At 48.1% G+C, this 23206-nt stretch overlaps 1 protein-coding gene across 1 annotated transcript; it reads right to left on the minus strand.

Annotated features, from left to right (window-relative positions):
• Positions 1-1871: 1871 nt before the first annotated feature.
• Positions 1872-17568, minus strand: LOC126540586 (uncharacterized). The gene is made up of 5 exons (XM_050187425.3): positions 17403-17568; positions 15494-15663; positions 6306-6379; positions 4141-4227; positions 1872-2099 (listed from the first exon to the last, which is right to left on the minus strand). The coding sequence occupies exons 1-5, from the start codon at positions 17472-17474 to the stop codon at positions 1978-1980; spliced, it is 525 nt and encodes a 174-aa protein (XP_050043382.2). The 5' UTR covers positions 17475-17568; the 3' UTR covers positions 1872-1977.
• Between the last annotated feature and the right edge of the window lie 5638 nt (positions 17569-23206).

A 23206-nucleotide genomic window follows, 5' to 3' on the forward strand; every position in this document is an offset into this window, starting at 1 on the left:
AAGCGAGCACAAGCAGCGGGAAAAGTTGAATTGCGTAAGCGTTGTCGCGCTGCTGCTAAACTTCTTCGCATCGAACGAAGCGGAAGAATAATAGTTAAAAGCAGTAATAGAACTGGCCAGTAAGACGACGACAAATACGCAATTGAAGGAAGCACACCCTAAGTGAAAACGCAAACGCATTGAACCGCATTCGTCGCCTGACCAAACGCCTCGCACTGACACAGATTCCTACATTGCGCCGGATATGCGTAATTTTTTACGTGTCACCCGACGTGGGGGAGGCTCGCTTCGGGCTGGGAAACTAGCGTGACCTGAGGCACCTGAATAAAGTTTTTCCTGCCATACAATACCCACTTCGCCACTTAGTATTCATACGCACTACACTGTAGGGTACTCGTACGCACTGAACAGAGTCTGGGGACAAGCTTGACAAAATTTAAGTTACACAGGTTTCGACGGGTCTTACGAGACGCATTGACGAAAACGTTCACTGCGAAAGAGTCGCTCTTTCCCCACTTGTGTCGGTACTGGGAAACGGATTCCTAGCTTTTGTGTGCAACGGTGGTGTAGTTGCCTTGTCACGAAAATAAATGTGAATGACTTGGCCAAAGTAATAAACCCACATTGCCCAGTATGCCGACTAGGAGGTCCACGACGCGATTCTCGTACTTGGGAAAAAGCAGGCCACGTGCCACCGACCCAAACAGAAGTGATTTGCGAAGCGATCGTGTTTGTGTGCCGTGAATCACGTGACTGAATGGTCAGTCCTTACGAACGTGGCGAAAATTTTGATGCGGGCGACGAAATATAAACAGTGTGCGTAACAGCGTTTACTCAATAACACAGCTTATTTCAAATCGCTATACTCAAGCTTACATTAAGTATTGAATGCGTTGGAATACTGAAGACAAATGGTTTTATCCAGGTTTTGCCTTTACTCTGAATATGACTTTTAAATATCACCTTTTGGCAGATAGCGCAATTGTACAAGATAATAATTACGAGAGAAAGCAAAATGAATGGTGAGCTAACGAGCAAATTTTCATTAAAGAAAGTTTTAACTAAGTATGTTAAAACACACGTTGCGATTGATGGCACTGGCAAGCTAATAAGGTACGAAGTGCGTCCACACTGAACTAATTTTGAGAGCACCACCGTCAAATTTACATTATTGTATCGCCTTTCTTGCACTAACCTTTATCACAAAAGTTCTTGTTAAGCAACGTTAGACAGGCACAACAGGAACGCCAACACATTTCGTCGCGTATCCTTGCAGTGGACATCGCAAAAATAGTACCAGCCTCAGAATTTCGTTCAATAAAGTACGTACGATTTGCGTACACACCGGCTGCAACTCTCACATCCCAAAATGGCGTAAAACTGACCCGTTAAAAAGTTAATTGGTGACATTTTATTAATGAACAAATTATCCATTTCGAATACTCCTGCACGTGATGTCCATATTTTGGAATAAATTCAGCCCAAAAAGGCACCGGTGATTTTTCAAAATTCTGCTCAGATATGAAAAAAAAAAAACATGTTATAACTTTTAATGGCAAAAAAGTAGAAATAATGGAAAAATAAACCATAGACGGCACCCCCTGAAATGTAGCGATATGGGTGAAAAAGCGACATTAGCGGGGAACCTTCATTGAAGGCCTCCGAGATTGCACTGCCAGCGCGCGTACTCTCGGAGGTCATGCTTCCTCCGGGTGCATTGTTACTTTTGCGAGTACGCGTAGCATTCAATGAGCCTCGTGAACCTTTGTTTATTTCCGTTCTAAGGCACCAAGGGACATTTTCAAGGATTTTGTGCTCCTAATTCAGTGAGCATTGTTAAACTGCGACGAGGAGCACGAACAAGCAGCGCGGACGTATTCTACATCATTTTATTTTCAAGCCTACAGAAACAGACTAAATCGCAGCTGTTTGTGCGACATTTCGCAAAGCGTGCTGAGCACGAGCTGTCAAACAGCTTTAGCGGCATTGCTCGCTGTCGTAAAGTTTGTACTTCTTTGACCCGCATTTCTGGTCATAGCGTTGCAGGCACTCGTCGGACACGGAATCCTTGTACTCTTCTTCTACCCAAAGGATGCATTCTGCAGAAGAACAAAGAAATAAGGGGTTGTGTGTTGGGGACGAAACTATTTCAGAAAGTGCAAACGCCAGCTACAACGAAATCTTGTACCGCCAGAAGAGCCCGGTTTTATGCAGTGTCCGTAGATGCACAGCAGCCTCCTCGCAAAATCTACTGTGTGAGTTACGAGCGCATGAGTCCCGGAGAGCTCGCAAAAATATACGTTCTTTATGTAGAAACTGTTTATAAAACAGAAGAAAAAAAGTGGTCGTTACGGCTCGCCGGATATGACGCAGAGTACAAAGCGTTGAGAACTCTGGTCTCCGCCCACTGTGTACTGAAATTCGAGGAGGCCACGGTCTGGGGTATGCGTCATATCTACTAACCACCAGGTTCCTGCATTCCCTGCTTCTGTGTTACTTTAAGGGCTGCTAAAGATTAGAATATATTCAAATTAGCTTTGTCAAAATCATTTATGACCAATTTAGCCAAAGAGAAATTTTTCTTGCAGTTGGCCTTTAATGGCGAACTTTTGCAGCATCTTGATAATGAGCACTGGAAGTTATAATTCGGCTGACTGATAATATGACTCGAACATATAGGTACCGCGTTAGGCGGCCTGTACGAAACCAGTAATGATTTGTCGCGCTTTCATATATGGCCTGTGAAGTACAGATACGGCAGCCCTTAGTTCCTCTATGGCACGTGTACGAGCACTGTGTACCAAGTGTTTATTCACTTACATGAAGAAAAAACGAAAACGCTGCATTGTGCATTTTCTCGTTACACTAAACTGTCCCCAGAGATTCCGCATCCGCATCGGCACCCTTTTGCAAGTACAATCAGCGGATCCTCTTTTCCTAACATTTCAACAAGTCACTCTTCTTTCGACTTGCTAATCGTCATTACAGTTCTCAACACATGGCGCCCAATTCCAGGAAATGAATGTCATCAGGACACGCAAGTGTACAATATTCTAAAGAAAGCGTGGCTCTACATTCTCGAATTATACAGACATGCAAGCGCAAACAGGCGAACTCTGTAACCTCTAACGGCCTCGAATACACTCCCACACACAGCAGAGGGGCCCCAGTTTTGCTTGACAGAATCATGAGAAGCCAAGAGACAATCACACCAAGGTAACAATCTCCCATGTGCTTTCCTTGGTTTGATTCTCTGTTGGCTTCTCATGATTGTGACGACCATAAATCGGGCCACAAAACGTGCGCAGCACGCCGATGACGGGTTTTATCGGAATTTCAACGCATACGTGGCCGTTCAGTGCTTCTGCGGGCATCAAAGTTTTGTTTTTCTATACTTGTCTAAAGTTCTGCACTCCTTGGGCATATTGACACGTGAACTCGTTTATCTTTTACAGGTGAGCGCTTTTACCGTCCACGAAATGTTATCGCTCAGCGCAGGACACGTCTACATGAATCGCAAGATTCTAGAATGTTATCGATGCTTCTATCCCCTGTCTGTTGTCGCCGAACCTTGCGTAATCTGATTGCATGTATGCGCGACGCGAATGGCGTAGAACTTTGTGGAAGGCATGCGGGTCCCAGCGATTACTCTGGAACATTCGACGACTGCTGTACAAAAGTCGACGTGCTTGACCCGCTGATCACATTTTCGACGATCGCCGACAGTGTTCGCCGCTATCGTTGTGCTATTAGTGCAGCCTGCTTTGTGGGCACAGGTTCGCCCAATAAAAGTTAGTTTTGTTGTTCACAGTATTGCTATTGTGTTCTTCAACGTCACCACCACGTGACAATATACTATCGCAGTGAAGGGAAATAATGGATAAACCGAAGTAATAGAGATAACAGAGAATTTTCGCTACCCCTCCAATTTCGTTCTAACGAAGTTTTACTGTATTAGTGTAACATTGCCATCTGTTACGAGCCCCAGGCATGCCCTGGTCATTCCATGTGACACAGTGACTAACCATAATGAAACGAATCATGCAGGTTATTGTTATGGCAGCCGACAAGCCGTATCCGCAGAAGCGCACTAGCTACAATCGCTTTCGCGCTACAGACGAGGGAACGTGCTTCACTTACGATCGGTGCCGGAAAGCGGATATCGACCGCCAAAACAGCTGTGGCCGTCAAAGAAAAGCGTCTGAGCCATGCCAGCCGATTCGCTGTCTGAAAGGCAAAGAAACACTTCAGTGTATGCATGAAAGCACAACGATGAAACCACGCTACAAAAACCAGGAGCGCACATCTCTCAGTGGGGCCCACACTGTCGTCAAAGAAAGCGCGGACGCTGCATGGACGTGAACTTCCACTAATCTATTGTACGTATAAAGTACTAGACATAAACAGTGAACGAATAGCAGATCGCGGGTCGTATGTGGCTCTCGAGCAATGTACGGCTCCCCGGTCTTGGACCCATGAAGACTTCCTGAAACCCGGGCCGTGTTATCCTGGACGAAGCCTCCAAGTGCACACGGCTCCTTTAATCACAAGATGGGTCAGGAACACCGCGTAACTATGCAAGGCTTCGCCTTGAGGTAAGAAGTACTCATCGTAACGGGTCATGATCAACTTCTAAGTACAAAACGATTAGACCAACCGTATCGACCGTTTTATCAGCGAGGAGGAGCGTAGCCTCGAGCCAGTGCGCCGCGCTGCTTTCCTCCTCGCACTGGTATGTGCGGATTCCGTTTCCTCCCAGCGGCAGCTTGCAAAGGCAGCAGTTTAATTGCGAATTAGTGCGATTCTAACGTCTTCTCTCTGGGATTTCTGCGATGTCAGAAGGTCAACGAGCTACCAGTCTGCTGCATTCCGGTGCTGTAGCCCGTTTTATTATGTCGAACTATTCACGTACCGCTAGTCTCTCGCAGATTAAATCGTCACTTAACCTTTCTAACCTTCAAACTCGGAGCAAGATCTCACGCCTTTGTTTATTCCACAAAGTGTTCCATCACCGTTCATTGAATCAGCAACTCATTTCGCAGCCACTGTATTTATCCTCCCGTATAGATCGCAGCAATAAGGTAGCTGTTCCTCTTTGTCGCACTGACATGTTCCCGCATTCTTTTATGCCGAAAACTTGTTCTGAGCGGAACCGCCTTCCCTCTTCTATCGCCACCTTAGCCGATGCATCATCATTCAAGATCGCTGTAACAGATCATCTTTTAAAATGACTCGAATTTTGCTGTTTTCTTTTTCTTTTTATTTTGCTGCTGTTACTGTCTGTTTATCTTATCCTTGTCCTTATAGGCTTGAATGTTTTTTTTGTTTGCAAACAATTTACCCACCCCCTCTGTAATGCCCATTGGGCCCTGAGGGTATGATAATAAATCAACAAATAAATAATTGCACCTTCAGCCGCGGCGATTTCGTGGACACCACCGCTGCGATAGCAGAGAAGCGTCCGCTTTGTATTTCCAGCACAAACAGAAAGGACTTGATGTCATCACGTGTGCGTTCGGAAGGTGTTACCAGTGAGCGCTTGGCGACGAACTCGGAATTTGGCACCCATGATCAAACTAGGATATGAAAGAAAGCTGCGTATTCGAGTCGGCCAACTATGGCGAATGGACGAAGTCAACTATTTCTTCGTGCAAACACGTTAAACTTGTTCTGTTCAAACGTGTTCTAAAATTATCATGCCTGGCAACCAACGTTCTGGTGGAAATTGACCGAGGAGGTATTATTAAAACAGTACGTGCCGACTAAGAAATGAAGGTGTGTTCTTTTCCATTCTGTAACCAAAGCCATGCCTACCGTAAGCAGGCCGGCGCTATAGTTCACATGGCATCTCCCGTGCTTCCGAATCTCGCACGCAAGCTGTCGACGCCACTCATCGCGCGCTGTTATACTGCAGAACACAAAGTTGGTGTTGCAAACAGTAGTTCGTTTTTCAGCTCTCTCGAGTAGGCGAGGTGCCCTTGCACGCACGGGCACAATTCCAGACATAAGAGTGCGCATAATTTTTCAACGTGTCGCGTGCGTCTGGTTGACCGTGGCATATTCGCAGCCACTATCACAACGTCATTTTATTCATGTTAACAGCCCTTTCGATCGAGTTACTTCACAATTTTCTAAAGCTTGATGCCCACTGTAGCTGCCAAGAAGAAGAGAAAAAAATGTGGCTCTATTGGTCTCCAAATTCTTGCTCTGGACTGTACATGTTACGATGGGGAAACACGGAAACGAGTTTCCAAGATACTGATCGATTTAAAAAAGAAAGTGCACCCTTCAGTGCATAGCCTTACCGTCACAGGGACCGAAGGGGAATTTTCCAGATTCGGTTGCAGAGACATTAATGCAGTAGTCACGTGTATACCCACTGGTAAGGAAGAAAAGAAAAGACGGCTGAATTGAATTCCGGTGTTTTACGTGCCAAAACCGCGATCTGATTATGGGGCACGCCATAGTGGGGGGCTTCAGGATTCCTCATTTTGACCATTAGGCTATCTTCAACGGGCCCCCAAGTCGCGGGACAGGGCCGTTTTCGCATTCCACCCGCATCGAAATGCGACCACCGCGGTCGGGATTTGATCCCGCGACCTCGTCCTTAACAGCGCAACATCTGCTAAGCAACCATGGCGGGTAAAATAGCCGGCTGATTGAGACGGCCATCTCGCACCTTTTAATTAATCAACCCCCCTATAATTTTCCCGCCAATTCAGTGTCCCTCTCTCGACAACATGCAGGTGTCCGTGAACATCGATCTGCGGCAACAACTACGCGGGTGATTTGGCGAGTTAGACGAGGACAAGTGACGTTTCGGCCAACGCACGACTTTCCGTAGGTTAACGGCATATGGCACACTACATATGGCGACCTTGCACCAAGTCCTCAGCTTTGTTAAACAGCTGCCTTCGTTGTGTGCTACAGGTAGAGCTTGAAAAATGTTATAATTATAGACCACCGTGACTTTCATTGACGATAAAAATGGTTTTATTAAGGAATGGCCCAAATGCCTATTTTGTGAGATAGGAAGTACGCCAGGTGAGAGTTTGCGCTCGTGTCATTCGTGCATTCAATTTTTTTTTAACCGGGTGTTTGTGGCGCAAACCACGAAATGAAGCCATGAACTCCTACGAACTCGCCCAAATTTCATATCATTTACTTGCCTTTAATCCTGTGATGCCGAAACTCACTTAAACGTCAACAGAAATTCGAACAAATTGTTTGACATTGATTTCTGGCTACGGACAGTGCATTTGTAGGGGAAAAAACAACAAAATGCACTTTTTGGAAATGTAATAAGTTTACTGTATAAATTAATTAATTATTTATCAATTGATTTGCTAAAGTTTCCACTCCTCAAATTTTACTCCAGCATATAACGTAACTATGAGCATTGCATTAAGGTTCCCGCGCTTCAATCAGCATTGTGAGATATCAAACTTACTTTAGCATATAGGATAGATTTAGCGTTACAGAGTTAAGCTGGGTTGCTGGAAGGAATATCTCAGGCAGTCCGCATGCACATAACAAAGAAGGAAAAAGAAAAAAACAAAGATAAACGACAAAAGTCATGCCAAATCGCGAATTCCGCCTTCCACAGATATCCTCGATCTCCACATAACGACATGCCGTTTTGTTGGTTACATATATAAATAAAGCGCAGCTAACTTTGCACAATCCTCCTGTGCAACCCTATATTTTATTTATTCATCTCAAAAATAGTGTAACCGCTATAACGCATGCATAATTGATATCGTCAAACGCAGGAGGACATCAATTTATTGCTGAATTTCATAGCCAACGTTCGGCCATGGTTACCATTTATGAAACATTAACCACATTCAAGCACGTACCACTTGTTTTTACCGAATGTATGGTAGACGCAACGGCCTTGCGCGGCAAGATGTTTTGAACGCGACTTGCGAAAAACAAATTAGGGACAGAAAAAAGATAAATAAACATACAAAAGGAACAAACAGAAATTAGCTGCCTGCACGCGCCGCAATGTGACGCAAGTAAGCGAGCATCATTTATTCCTTCCGTTGAAATCTAAATTCTTGCTTATTTTCTTTTTTTCTTTCTTTCGTTTTCTTTTGACGTTGAATTTCATACAACTCATCTAAAACAACTACTTTCATCTGGTATGACGAAGTAACAGCACGGCATTTTTGCCCTTGCTTTGACGACAGGGCTGTCCATAGGCCATGTCTGCCACCACTGTTGAGCAATGCTGCGCTATTTTCTTTTTCCTTTTTTCCCCTTCTTTTCTTTGTTTCAGTGTGCTTAGGAATATTAAGTCGCATAACTAATTATTAACCTATAGTAACAGTGTATCAGAAATGTTTCTACACTCGCTGATTCTATATCATTTTGGGGCCATCTTGTCATCGCTTGTGTTAGCCTCTAACGTGATTACTGCGATTATCCAGCCACGCCATCCACAAATATATCATGCCAGCAGTGTAAGAGTACCCTACGAAAGTATCGTTATTCAAGATTCAAGATATATCTAAATGCCAGCTCGGCATCTGTGTATCGTGCGTCTTGAAGCTTGCTTGCGCAACTTTCACCGTTTAGCCCTTGCACGTCACATTTTACTTCTCATGTCAATTTAGTTTCATCAACGTATACCCCTGTCAGACGCGGGGGGGGGGGGGGGGGTTTGGTTGACAGATAAATAGGAAGCCTGGCTTTCCGCACTGTAACACATTCATACACGTGTCACCCGGGAACATTTCGCGTTACTTTGAGCGAGTGTACTTGGCCGTTAGTATCAATCACAGGCTGAGAGACGAAAAGGCTTAGTGACATTTCCTGCGGAGCGCACTTGCCGGTGAGTGCGTTCGGCGAACTCATTTTGCAGTGAGGAGATGTGTAGACTCGATAGCAGTGTTTTAAATGCAACAAAGCAATATAACATACTCGATGCAGGGTCAGCACTAATTCCAGTACCAGGTTTCTGGGATATAAAATTTCATGAGCGACCGTGCGATCTGCAATGAAAACTGCCATTCTTTTTTCTGCTCGCTTTTGATGCGACGTTGTCGTGTCTTGGCTCGTGATGCTCGGTGACGTTAATACAGTTAAAATGAATTTCTTGATATGCTCCTCAGTTTTCTCTCAGCGCAGTTTCTAAATATATACCAGCGTTATTTTCCAGACTTTGCTTAAAGTAACCGATGTGAGCTGTGCCGACTGATTCACCCATTGCACTTGTTTTCCTCGAGCAGCAGCCCGCCGCCCGTCGGAACGCGGCGCGCGTCGTCGGCAACGAACGCGCTTCACCTCGGCTCCGCTAACGATCGTCTCTAATTGCGGTCATTCAGTTAACCCGGACCTCGAAAATTTTGGTGCCATCGTCTCTGTCAAGTTGAGTGGCACAAACTGACACCACATTCATTAAGGTGGGTCCATTCTTGACTAACTTCTGAGAGTTTGAATATTTCGCAGACCGCCGCGTCAATAAGCGTAACGGCGGTGAGGCTACAACTTAGGCTACGATAAGCGTAACGGCGGTTACAACTTCTAGCCACCATATCCCGATGGCTCCCGGGATATGGTGCCGCCCTTTCGGAGCCACCCAGTGATGGCGACTCCGAAAACTGTGACTGGCTACAATCCTGCTTCTATGCAAATCGTACGCGTGGATACTGCTCAACTCGAGGACCTTCCACCATCCTAAGAAGAATTTTTGGACGATGCATGGTCCTGGATATGGCGACGCAAGCAGAAGCCGCGCTTCGGGAGCGACGAACTCATCGTGGTGCTCAAACCACGCACAACACTGGATCTGAAGGCGTCCTTCGTTCCAGGCCAAGTCGGAGTTGCGGTGTGCAACCTCATGCGTGACTGTGAAGAGGTGGACCTCTCTGCATGGCCCGTGTAAAATCAAGATGTGTTAGTGTGTGGACTAAACTCAATGCCCGCCGCCGAGAGGCTACTCGGGGTCGTCATGCTGGTGGTCGGGGACCGCCAGCTCCCGTTTTGTGAACACGACAAAGCCTCGGGCGACGTCTGCAAGGTGGTCATCAACATTGACCCCAACAATACATCGGTCTCCCTCAAGCAAAAGCTGAGGTGGAAGCAGGGCAAGATTCTCTCCGTGAGAAAACTGGGCGACACTGACGTCCCAGTGGTTACCTTCGAAGGGAAGAGGGTGCCCTGTCAAATATACTGCAGCGATCAGGGCATCCCTGTGATACTGTATAAGAAGACGATCCCCGCCTGTGACTGCTGTGGCACGGTAGGGCACCGGGCTGACATCTGCCCGAAACCACAGTCGGGACGCTGCGGCCGCTGTGGCTCTCAAGTGGCTACCACTTCCCAGAGCCCTGCTGAACATGAGTGCACCCCTCGCTGCCCCCTCTGCGGGGGCAACCGCCTCACCGGTGCTGCCGGCTGTATCGGCAAGTGCCGGAAGCCGATCAAACCGGAGACTCTCCCCACCAACGCCATGCGTAAGTCAGCTCCCAAGCAGGCGCCGCCCACCAACAGGAACTCTACCTCTATGCCGGGCAAGTCCGGACAAGTAAAGACCCGTCAATATACATTCTTAACATTTATTACCCCCAGTACAAGCAGTTCGTAACTTTCAACGAAATCCACTACCACGCGCTGAAGTCGGCTGACAAAGAGCCTCTCGTGATTGTTGGGAACTTAAATGCTCCCAGCTTTCATTGGGGATACCACTTTGAGAAGACCAGAGGACGCAAACTGGTGCAGTAAATTTCCACACTTCGTATTACGCTGCTCACGGATCCTGCATGTCCCACACGCGTGGGCAGTTCGGTAACCCGTGACACGTGCCCTAACGTATCTCTCGCTAATAACGCTAAAGATGCCGCCTGGGAGAACCTGGGGAATCCTCTTGGTAGCGATCACTACCTTCTCCGGATCACTCTTCTGGCGAAGACAGTTCGCAAAAAGTGGGGCAAGGCCAAATGAGGCTATGCGGACCGGGCAAAGCAACTCTACACAATACAGCAACAACACGTTACGACACTTCAGACTTCCGAAGACACCCCGGCAGTGGACAATCCCCTACCGCACCTGTGGGAGGCGCGCCGGAGTCTTACCAAACGGTGGAAGAAGCAAAAGCTCAATCGCAAGCTACGGCTCGCATTATCGAACTCACTGAGCAAGCCGCAGCGCATGCTGTCCATCTCACAGACTCAAATTGGATGGAAAAACGCAATTCGGCAGCGCGTCAGATAAGCTCGAGAGGGACGTGGCGCCTTCTTCGCAGCCTCATTGACCCCACTCAGACGAGAGCCGAAACGCAACGACAACTCCTGCGGGCTTTGCATGGGTATCAAGGCACGACAGCTCAACTCGCGGACAAGCTGTGTTACAGGTATCTCTGTCGCATAGAGGACCCGACTGGACCCGAGTACGAGTACGCGGGCAAGTCTTATCCAGATGTTGATGCCTCTTTTATGTTCCACGACCTTAGGACGGCTTTAGCTAAGATGCGCAGAGGTACGGCTCCGGGCCGAGAGTGCATAACAGTGAAACTATTGGCGAATCTTCCGGACTCAGCATGCCTCCACTTGCTATAGTGCATTAATCAGATTAGGGACGGGCGTCCACTCCCTCCCCATTGGAAGACCTCCTTGTTCACGTTCATTCCTAAGACAGGCAAGACCGTGAACACCGACAACCTGAGGCCCATCTCACTGACTTCGTGTGCGGGAAAACTTATGGAGAAGATGGTTCGGGATCGCCTCTCTCTGTACATGGAGGCTAAAGGCCTCTTTGCAGACACTATGTTTGGGTACCGCCATCATATCTCGCCACAGGACGTCCTCCTGCAACTACACCGCGACCTAATACGACCTACGGTCATGCGCCACAACGACAAGGCCATCCTTGCCCTCGATCTTAAGGGGGTCTTTGACAACGTCCGTTACGGCAGCATCCTGGCAAACCTGAGCACCACGGGTAGCGGGCACAAGGCATTCGCCTACGTAAGAGACTTCCTCTCGAAGCGTCAGGACCTCCTTAAAGTCGAGGATAACGAATACGGCCCATACCCCATGGGCACACGGGGCACTCCCAAGGCGCGGTCTTGTCGCCGCTCCTTTTCGACATTGCCATGATGCAGCTTCCAGAACAATCGGCCCGGGTGAAAGGCATCCATCACGCACTCTACGCGGATGAATTAACAATTTGGACAACCGAAGGGAGCCTTGGGGAAATGGAGGAGCGCCTCCAGCGGGCCTCTTCCATAATCGATAACTATGCTATCGAGTGCTCCAATGTGCTCCTTCGAAATCGGAACTTCTTCACGTCAGAACCAATCCCAAAGACAACACGAGTTCGCGTCTCTCTCTAACGGAAGGTCCTATCAGAGAGGTCGAGGAGATCCGGATCCTGGACCTGTTCATCCATCACAGACTCAGCCTAGCATCCAGGATAGACAAACTCAAACGCGTAGGTGAACAGGTCGGACTTATGATCCATCGCGTTTTCAACAAACGCGGCGGGTTGCGGTGCAGGGATGCGCTTCGGCTCACCCAAGCCTTCGTAACCTGCAGGATTCTACACTTCGTACTCTACCTTCGCACTACAAAGCAACATGACGAACGCATCGACGCCAGCATTAGGAAGGCTGCAAGGCAAGCTTTGGACCTCCCGGATGATACCTACAACGCTATGTTGTCGGCTCTAGGGGTGCTCAACTCCTACCAGGAGTTGAAGGAGGCCCACCTTGTGAACCAACACACGCGACTCTCGCAGACAGGGTCCGGGCGCCGCATGCTATACCGCTTGCACGTGTAACACGAATGCATTCCAGAGGAGACATGCAGGCTCCCGGAGCTGTGGCGTCACAAGTTCTGGGTTCTTCCACTCCCGCGCAACCTCACTCAAACGCATCATTTGGACTCCGGGCCACAGAGGTAATGAGGTTAGAGGTAACGAGACTCCGGATGCGGCCGCTTGTGCACTTACCCACCGGACACCTCAACCAGACTCTTCCGGCCCAGAGATTAGACAACCGCTTCTGCGGTTCAGAGAAATTCTGGCAGGCTATTGGGAACGTCATCGGCTTTTCCCAGTCCCTACTAAGGGCCTGAGTAAGGCCGATGAACGAACCTTGAGGCGCCTGCAGACGAACACCCTGTTGTGTCCTGAAAATAGCGAAACATTTTGACCCGCAAGTTGATGGGCAAGGCTCTCACTGTAGGGAAGTCTCCGATAACTTTCACATTGTGTGGGCATGTCACATGAATCCTTCCCTTCTCCCTAAGCCTTCCCCCACTAGAGAGGCATGGGAAGCAGCGCTACCCAATTGCTCGGCGCTGGAGTCTCAAAGGGCTCTAGTCCAACGGGCGCGGGTAGCGGCCTCGTCCAGTAGGGTCCATGACTAAGGACTCCACTGGACTCTCCCTTTATTGATTAAAAGTTTTTCACCACCACCACTGCTAGTCGCTGTACAACACACGTGCTTACAAATGTGTGCGTGTGTGTGTGTTTATAGCACCCTATTTATGAAAGCAGCCATTCTTTCCCATGGCACTTAATGCATGATATGTTTTTATTGCGAAGCAATACTACTTTAGGTCGCACTTCAGCCCGTTCCGTGGCGAGGCGGTGGTAGGCACCATTGACCTTTAGCGTGACCTCGCTGCGTGACGTCACACCACGTGACCTAGAGTGACGTCACACCAGCTGCGTAAAAACGGGGCCCCATCTCACGCCGTCGCGAGGCGAGGCGGTAGCCACCAACGGCGGCCTAACTCCCGCTCCTCTCACCAGGGGCGCTACGGTCGGTGTGACGTCACACCAGCTGTGTAAAAACGGGGCCCCATCTCACGCCGTCGCGAGGCGAGGCGGTAGCCACCAACGGCGGCCTAACTCCCGCTCCTCTCAGGCATTACTGAGTATATTTACTCAATTACTACCAGCTGATCCGAGAATAACACACTATTGCTTCGCAATCACCAGGCTTAACCAAGCTAAGCCACGGCCGTTTTTTTTTTCTTCTTTAGGCGCCCACGCTTCGCCACTGTCAGTACTCCCAAACGCACAGAGAATCGCTTCAGAGGGGGTTGTTGAGTGTAATGTCGTCTTGTCTTCACTCGTGACAACTGATCGTGTTCCTGTTATTTTGCAATTACTGGTTAAAATTACGGATATATAAGGGGCTGGCTGGTTTCCCGATCGACACTGCGATCAATCCCAACTGACAACTTGTCGTACGCTCCGCCAAAGTGACACTTCAGTAGCAACACTCCTCATCTACGCCGCCATAGATTCCAACGCACACTACGCCCACCGTTCCAACGCACTACGCTCAACTCGCTCCGGCCAAGTGCACTCACTCAAGAGTGTCACGAGATATGCCTGTCCGACTACGGCATAACAGTATGTGTGGCTTCAACAGGAAATGTTCGAGAATAAAAAAAACTTTATATTGAATTCAGGGTTCGCAGTAATTCCCAAACCATGTTCCTTTTTTTTGGGGGGGGGGGAGGGGGGATTTCAAATGTTTTAAGCGTCTCGGTGCCCTTTGTACTAAAAACCGCTAATAAAAACCACCGACGCTTCTCCACTTCGCTCCCAAACTTGATGGACGTAGCTCGCGTATATCGGATGCAATGCCGTCTTGCCTTAGTTGGCTAATATTGCGTAAAGTAGGAAATATACAATGTGCTGGCTTATCAGTCATCTACGCTGCCATCGATTCCAAGTCGCACTCCCCTCTCCCGTGTAACAGCGCGAACGCGAAATTCGTTGTGACGAAGTACGCCCGCTCAGAGTTACCAATCGGGGCGGGCGAATATTCGAAGTGTCGAATACGAATCGAATATTTCACACTAACTATTCGTATTTGTATTTGAAGACGAACTATTCAGTGTTTTCAATTATTCATAAATTACCAAATATTTCGCAGGAAACGACTGTTCAAGTATGTTTACTCTTCTTTGTCTGCTAAACAAAGTATGGCAAATTATGAATAATGAAACAGTGAAAATAATTTTTGCAAGAATGCGGGAACAAAATGCAAGCCCTATTTTAGGTTTTGCCGCAGAAGCCAACCTGCGGTTTTTTTTTTTTTGTCATTTATGGTTTTGGCTGTCTAATCATTTAGCAGTTCTGTTTTTTAAGCCCATTTCACATGTATATACGGCACACAGGTTGCGGAAAAAGAAAGTAATTGTAGGACTTCAGTTTCCACCAAGCATTTATTATGTCTGTGTATGTGTCTTTATTTTTTGTACTTGTCAGTACAGACGTCGTACCTATAATTAGGGCGGAATAAATATAACTGCCACTGTCTGCATTTGACTTCGATTTTCTATCCCATTCCATATTCGACACTTAATTACTGCTTGTATTCGATGCGTATTCAAAAATTTTGACATTCGTCCCCAACTTTGCCTGCGCAACTGGAGTGTATTAGTCAAATGCCCCAGGAATACCGGCGGTGAACGTCATCATTCTCAATGTCATCAAAACAAACAAATAAGCTTGAGCTACGCACCCGGATTGGCCATCTTGGCTCTGGTAATGAAAAACGTAGACGGCTCGGTGGTCATTTAACTCTTTAAGATCGGCTCTCAGGCACCGCTCGCTGGGGAAGTCGACCGAGGTGAAGTAGGCGACAGGGTGTTTCATTATTGCGAATGCCTGTTGCAGAGCTTCCGCGTCATCCTGAAACACATGTGTACAAGAAAACGAATGGATACGCTGCTCTTTCTATTTTAAGCGCAAGAGCATACTTTGCGCTCACAGTGCACGTCTGGTACGCCACGAAATATGTGCGAGATGTCAGCGATAACGTCCTCTGAGCAGCACTGGTCATTCGCAAAGGCGGAAGCGTGCTGATCGATACCTTTTTTTTTTCGTCTGGTGTCGGAAAATGTTCGCAACAAGTATATCACCGACTCCTCCATAACGTTCCAATGTTGTATGGGTGAAGGAATGAGTTGAGGTGAAGTGCATCCGCAGCCGTTAAAAATTTGGCGGACGCTTAAGCTTCGCCTTTAAGAGTGGAACGCGATAGCATTCCAAGATCCCTGACTGCTTCTCACGCTTCCCGGCAACTGGAGCGTATGTAGTCGTAATGTTTGCGGGGAAGCGCTGGCCGCGAACCCTATGCACGGAGGCGATCTTTCTCGTAGAAACGCCGCGTCTTGTATGAGCCGCGATGCGGCGGAGGCGAGCGTCACTATGAGGTATTATAAAGAACAGGGCGCCGCGCCGCTCCGTAGCCCCCAAGATAGCCGGGTGCCGGCGCGCACTAATGGCGAACGCCGGGGTTGATTTGTCAATGGTATAAATGCTGTTTTCACGTAACAGAATGATGTTTTCTCGTATAGTCAAATTAAAGACCGTGAGCTATCCTGCCTGTAGGTTGTGTGTATATAAATTTTACTTTTTTTTAACGTATTTAAGCGTGAGGAATTCAATTATTTCGGTGAATTTCTTAAGTTACGAGTAGGGCCTGGGTTCAAAAACCTTATTTTGCCGAGTGACGTCTGACACCGTATGTTGAATTTTCTGCGCCACGAGCTCTGTCGCGTTAAAGTATAAACCCCATGCAAGCGATGTTGCACGCGACAGCGGCAAGCGACGCGATGGAGATGGCTGTCGCGTTCGCTCGTCGCCTACAAGTCATACCCCATGCGAGCGTTGACTTCGAGCGACGTCTCCCCAGTGTTGCCGGTATGAAAGCAGCAATATAGGTGCCGAAATTAGCTTGACGCGTGCTTTATTAACTTAAGTTGATGTGTTTTACTGTAAAAAGCAGCATAAAATGTTTCTGAAAGTCTTGCAGTAGGTTCTTATCCTTGCACGTATAAAAATTCAATCGTTTGCTCGTTCCCTGCGACAATCGGAAGTACTTGAGTTATGTACATCCAGATCCGGCTTCACGCTATTGGCTAGTCGCTCATAGCACTTCCGGGCGACGAGCGACGAATTCTAGATTTGCAGAACCGAGCGATCGCGCGACAAGACCGAACGATCTGTTGACGCGGTCCGATCCGTCGCTCGAAGCCGTCGCTCGTCGCTGTCGCGCACAGAATCGCGCTCATGGGGTTTAGCCTTAACAGCTACGGCGCGGCGGGCAGTTTTTGTGATTTAAAGAAATCGCGCAGAGCATGGCCTTCAAGATGGGAGATTTCGCGCCGCCTGGTCACGGTAACCAAGCGGAGAGCGTAATTTCACCAGCTATTAACGTAAAGCGTTCAATGGATGTCTTAGATGTGTTGCATCCCTACATAGACGAGTGACGAAGAGCCTCGTTTGATTATCAAGAATCATCAAGAATATAAAAAATTATCAAGAAGCGACCCGCGAAGGTGCAAGCGTTAGGAAGCCAAACATGATCACGCGATGTTTCAGCAAAGTTGATGCACGCACACAGCTGAAAACACACTCATACTGACCGACGACTCCCTCCCGTGAACAGCCGAGGCGCTGAGGACCAGAAGCAGTGAAGGAACGAGCATGACAGCCATCGCGACGAACTCGGGAACCACTGACTCTGCGTCAGACGAGCGAGCAACTACGCTATTTATACACGTGACCAGGATGCGTAGCCACACCGGGGATTAATATTTACACGCGACTGTCAGGAAGGCATTTCCTGACGGACGACAAACCCTGTCAATGGAGGCGCTTTTTCAAGAGCAAAAATAAAAGAAATGTCTTGGCGTTTCGATTTACCCTCGGCGACAGCGGATGCACAACTTGCGCACAGTGTGACCACCCATATGTAAAGCGACTTGAGATACGAAGAGGCCATGAACGCGTTCACGTATTCTATTTACGCATGTCATACTGAGCGGCATGTCCGGTTGTTGTACCAACTTTGTGTACGTGCGCATTCGTGATGAAGAAATACACATGGCGGGCAACGAATCTGTATAGCCCTGAGACCAACCAGCGCGGTTCAGATTTATAGCGACCTCAGAGAGCTATTGCATTGCAGTTGACGCGCTTCCGTGGGCACCGTATAAAAAAAAGAACTGCTGGCGGGAATTTTTGTGCTGTTCTCGATTTCTGCAATCCTTCTCTTCATTGAACTCTACTATGTGCATACTGGCATTCTTGCGCATGTCCTCGCTGAAGGCAGTGCAAGAACACCGGTGCTTGAGGCGCGTGGCCATCCGCATTTGGCAACATGCATGCAAAAGAAAAAAAGTACTCTGTCACGCCACTTGTACTGCACGGAATATATATTCTTCCACCTCGATGACCCGTTGAAGTCGTTACCTCGCTTTAAGCAAGCAACGACTTTGACGACGTAGGGGACAGCTACCCCGAGTCCTTCAAATTTCCGGTTCGCGCTGCCCGAAAAACATTAACTGATTTTCAAATAGCTTTGAACCTTGAAAACTTCGGAGGAAACATTTTACAGCCAGCATAAATTGCGGCAAACGTTTGCTCTCTAACTAATCATGTGTGGTGTCATGCACCCAACGGCGCACACGTAGATAGAATAGAATTTACTGATATGAAAGACAGAGAGGTTGGCCTGAGCTAGTGCGCTCTAGTCTGCTACTCTGCACTGGGGAAGAGGGAAGGGGAGTGAAATTACTGTGATGGATGATGATGATAAGAGTAGCGGTGAGTGCTTATGTATATGAGACAGTTGCCTTGCTAGAGCCGCTCGTCGAGCTAGGTGTCCTGCAGAAACTTCAACAACACTTTAGTTGCACGCATTGAGGTTGCAGTGTCAGGCCATGGGCCGAGGATAGCTTCCTCCGACAGTGGTTGCCTGCCAACGCTGGCTAAGAAACTTTCTAACGTCCTTCACTCCAGTATATATGCTGGGCAATCGCACAGTATGTGTTCCAGTGTTTCAGGCATCTGGCAGTGTTCACAATCAGGGCTGTTCGATTGGCCGAAGAGGTGCGCGTAGCGACGGGTGAAAGCAACGCCCAGCCGAATCCTGTGTAGCAATCACTTTTTGGTCAGCGTAACCTTCGGGGGCGAACAAAATTTACCGTCTGGGTCGATCATATGTAGGCGTCTGTGAATTTTGACGCAGATATAAAACACTCAGTCGATGACCGCGAGAAATCGCGGTCATCAGCGAGCAACACAGACGTGATGATTAGCGTGCTGGAAGAGGGAAGCGCGCGTGCTTGTCCCAAAGCAATGGTTCCTAGGCTGCCCATACTTCATTGCGACTGTTATGCTACCAAAACTCAGTAGGTTACGTGACCTCTAGCACACGGCCTGCATCAAGCCACCAGCCATCATGTACGGCTCGCCATCGTAGGCTCGCCCTGACCTTGGCACCCACCGCCGATCTAGTGACCTCCAACACATGGCGCGCGGGTCACGTGTGCGCCGTCGCACCCGGGATGCCCAGTGGCGACGTCGGGAACGCCGCTGGAGTGTCTGTATAATTACTATTCCAATAAATATCCGTCCGAGACTTCCCGAACCGAATGCCTTTACTAGTAACTCGTTTATGGCTGCTCGAGATCTCGGCGGCAGTCTCCGTCAAGACAGCAGAGCACGCGAAGCAGCCAGCTTTACTGCAGGTTGCGCGCCGCCAAGTCACGGTCATCGCGCTCACGTTCGCATACTGTTTCAATCCATAAGGCACGCAGGCTAGCTGACCGACCTTTACCCGACGGCCCCACGGCCCAGCCGCTTAGCGTTATCTTTGCGTCCTTGTCTTTCCTTCCTTAGTGCCTTCAGTTCTTAAGGTGTCCTCGGGAACTGCGCCTGCACACTAGAAGACAAGCAACATCGTGGCATTATTGAAACCAAGCAATACACCCCATGCTATGCTTTCCTACAGACCTGTGGCGCTTGCCAGTTGCATATGTTTTTGGAGAAGCGTAATGTATATCCAGACGCAATGACAGGTTTCCGAAAACGCAGGTCGTGAATCGACAGCGTCATTGACCTAGTAACAACTGTTGAACATCAGAAACGTCGCCGTCGATTAACGGCTGCTGTCTTTCTTGATATCAAGGGTGCTTTTGACAACGTTCTACATGGTGCAATCTTAAATGACCAAAAAGAATGTGGCATCGGTGGACGTATGCATCAGTGGATAGACAGCTATCTTCAAGAGAGAACGATATTTATGATAACTCCAGACGGTGAAACAAAGAACCACCCCATATATCGTGGAGTGCCTCAAGGAGGTGTATTGAGCCCAACCTTATTTATTGTCATTCTCATTGGACTGGTCAAAGAACACGCAGGCATAGTCTCGGTCTTTGTGTACGCAGACGACATCTGTATGTGGACCACGAGCTTAACGCGCTTGCAAGTGCAAACGAAGCTGCAGCGCGCGGTGTCAATAACGTCGACATACCTTAACAGTCGCGGACTGCAGCTCTCACCGGAAAAAAGTATAACCATGGCATTTACAAGGAAATCAATGATCTGCTACCCCGTTATGATCGATGGGAAGGTTATACCTTCGGTAACCCACTACAAATTTCTCGGAGTCATCATCGACCGTGACTTACCTTGGTCGAAGCACCTCTCTGGATTAATAAAAAAAGCTGGACAGCTTTACTCAGATCATTCGACATATGTCTGGAAAATCATGGGGGCCATCCAAATCATCTCTTCTGCAGCTCTACCAGGCACTTTTTGTTGGTTACTTCCGCTACATTGCGCCTGTACTTTCTCGGGTTAGTACAACTGCTGTACACACACTTGAAAGTGCTCAGGCTCGCGCACTGAGAATTTGCCTAGGACTACCACGATGTGCGTCTATTTGGGGCACTATTGCAGAGGCACGTGCGTGCCCAGCTCGAGTTTATCTGCAACAAGAGCTATTGCGAGTGCATCTAAGGCTACTGACTAGACACAGGAATCGTCCACTCACGAACGTCACAAGCATACGGCCTGTCGCCGCCTACTCAGAAGCCGTGTTGTCACAGCAAGACTTACTGCCGTCGGTCTTCGAACCGTATGACACACCCGAAGTTCCACTCTAGACGATGGCAAAGCCAACGGTGAGACTCTCAATCCTTGGGATAACGAAGAAGTCGAAAATGCCGCTTGCTGGGCTGAAGCATTTCGCGTTATCATACATTGCTTACATGTATGGATATTGCGAACATGTTTTTACAGATGGTTCTGTGACATAGACCTCTTCCGCGGCGGCCTACACGGTACCAGGAACGGGGATGGCACAACGGTTCAAGATAGGACACAGGACGTCGTCTACAGCAGCTGAGTCATGACCGGAGTTCGAGAAGCAATTCGCCGCATAGAGAAGCCTCGAGAAGAGGGCATTGTTCTGTGACTCAAATCCAGCACTGCAACTGATCAACAATTATATGAATGACGCAACCGCATTAAGTCCTCTTGTTTATGACATCATGTCTCTGCTTGCTGAGGTGTCTCATTCCGGGCATACCATCGTGCTGCAGTGGATTCCTGGCCATTGTGTAGTAGCTGGAAACGAACAGGCTGACGCGGAAGCAGAAAAGGCGCACACTGACGCAACCATTATAAAAATTCATTTTTCCCGGTATGACATTAACGCCTTGCTCCATAACTCCATCAAAACTATGGCGCAACATTGGGACATCCCCGAACATCGGCAAGAGCGCCTCCATAGACTTGGCGCTGGTTTACAATTCCGGCTTCCACTTCGGTTGCGGAGAGGCCAGGAAACACTCATTCATCGATTACGGCTGGGTGTGGCATACACCCACCTATACCTTCACAAGATCGCACAAGCACGGGACCTTGACTGTAGCGTGTGTCACACTCCCAAGACAATAGCTCACGTACTTTGCATGCGCCTTCAATATGCGGCCGAACGAGGAACACTCCAATCTACTGTTGACTGCTTGGACTCCCGCCCCTTTTTGGAAGAAAAGCTTTTGGGCGCGTGGAGGTGTGTTGACTGTGCCCAAGGTGCCATAAAATCACTTTTGAACGATGGCCTCTAGAACCTGTGAGACGTGCAGTCAGAGCGAAATGTGTTTGCGCAATAACTTTTTCTGACAAGATTACTCTTGCGTGTATTGCGTCTACAGTGCGCATCCGCATATGGGACAACGTGTATATAGTATCTCATTGTAACATAACATAATCACCCGCCACCTACCTTTCCCTGTATTTCCCACTTCCCCTTTCCCCAGTGAGGAGTAGCAGGCTAACGACACGCTCTCCAGGCCGACCTCTCCTCCTTTCTCTTCATTAAAATCTACTCCTCCTCCTGTTCAATGCCTGGCTCCGCGGCCACGTGACAGTGGCGAAGCATCGGCATTGGCATTGGTCACCGCAAACTGTGAGCTGCCTTTCCCGCGTGAAGCGCGAAGCCAGTGCAGTGAGCAGCGGAATTGAGGAGAAGGATATGAGACAACAGATATCCATCACATGAATTAAGTGACATGACATGCATCACATGAATTGCATGACACGCATGTGACGACGTGATTTGCATGAATCGCATAAATGACATGAACTGTGGTATCGTGGTCATTTCTTTACCCGGATATGTACCAGCATATGCGTGACAACCCATGTGTGTATGACATGACAAGAATGGCAGGGCGTGGTATGCTTATGCATGGCTCATGCATGGCTTGCCAATTATGTTATCTCATGCAATACATGACATGCCAAGCAATTCATGACATGCATGTCATTCACGCGATCACATTTAACTCATATTATTCGTGTCAGGTCATGCACACATGTCATGTCATTCGCATCCAGATATATATTGAGCTAAAGAAATGACCTCTACGCCATCATGTCATTCATACCATTTATGTCATGACATGCATGTCATGACAATGATATGTGATGGCAGTGATGTCGCGCCTGACAGCAATGTAAACTGTAATGCCTAATAACACCGAACCAGTGGTTGAAACCTGTGCTGAAATTGCATCATTTGCAGATGCATCATGACAAACTTCTCTTGAGTTTAAAACCAGCTGTTCTCTATGACACTGGAAGTGCTGAAAGTAGTTGAGGACGTGGGATTTAATGTTGTTAGAATTGTAACAGATAATCATAAGACAAACATCGCGCTTTTCAAACACGTGAATGAAAATGGCACACTTGCTCATGCAGTGCCGCACTTTTTGCGAGACGGTGCTCCTCTGTATCTGTCATTTGATCCAAATCACCTGATAAAGAACATTCGGACTAACTTTCTGGAAAGAGTGTTGATGGATGGCGACGAAGTAATACGAGGAGGCACGTATCTCAAGAAACTGCTGGAGATTAAAACTCATCTACTTGT

The sequence above is a fragment of the Dermacentor andersoni genome, chromosome 2 (assembly GCF_023375885.2).
Source record: "Dermacentor andersoni chromosome 2, qqDerAnde1_hic_scaffold, whole genome shotgun sequence".
Taxonomy (NCBI): domain Eukaryota; kingdom Metazoa; phylum Arthropoda; class Arachnida; order Ixodida; family Ixodidae; genus Dermacentor; species Dermacentor andersoni.

Bases quoted from the DNA above. Each gene is read 5' to 3' on its own strand.
- LOC126540586 (XM_050187425.3), bottom strand. From the start codon at position 17,474: ATGGCTGTCATGCTCGTTCCTTCACTGCTTCTGGTCCTCAGCGCCTCG. The intron at 6,380-15,493 runs GTGCGTAGCTCA...CTTCCTTACCAG, and splicing joins AGCCAAGATGGCCAATCCGG to TGGGTATACACGTGACTACT. The intron at 4,228-6,305 runs GTAAGGCTATGC...TTTGCCTTTCAG, and splicing joins CCCCTTCGGTCCCTGTGACG to ACAGCGAATCGGCTGGCATG.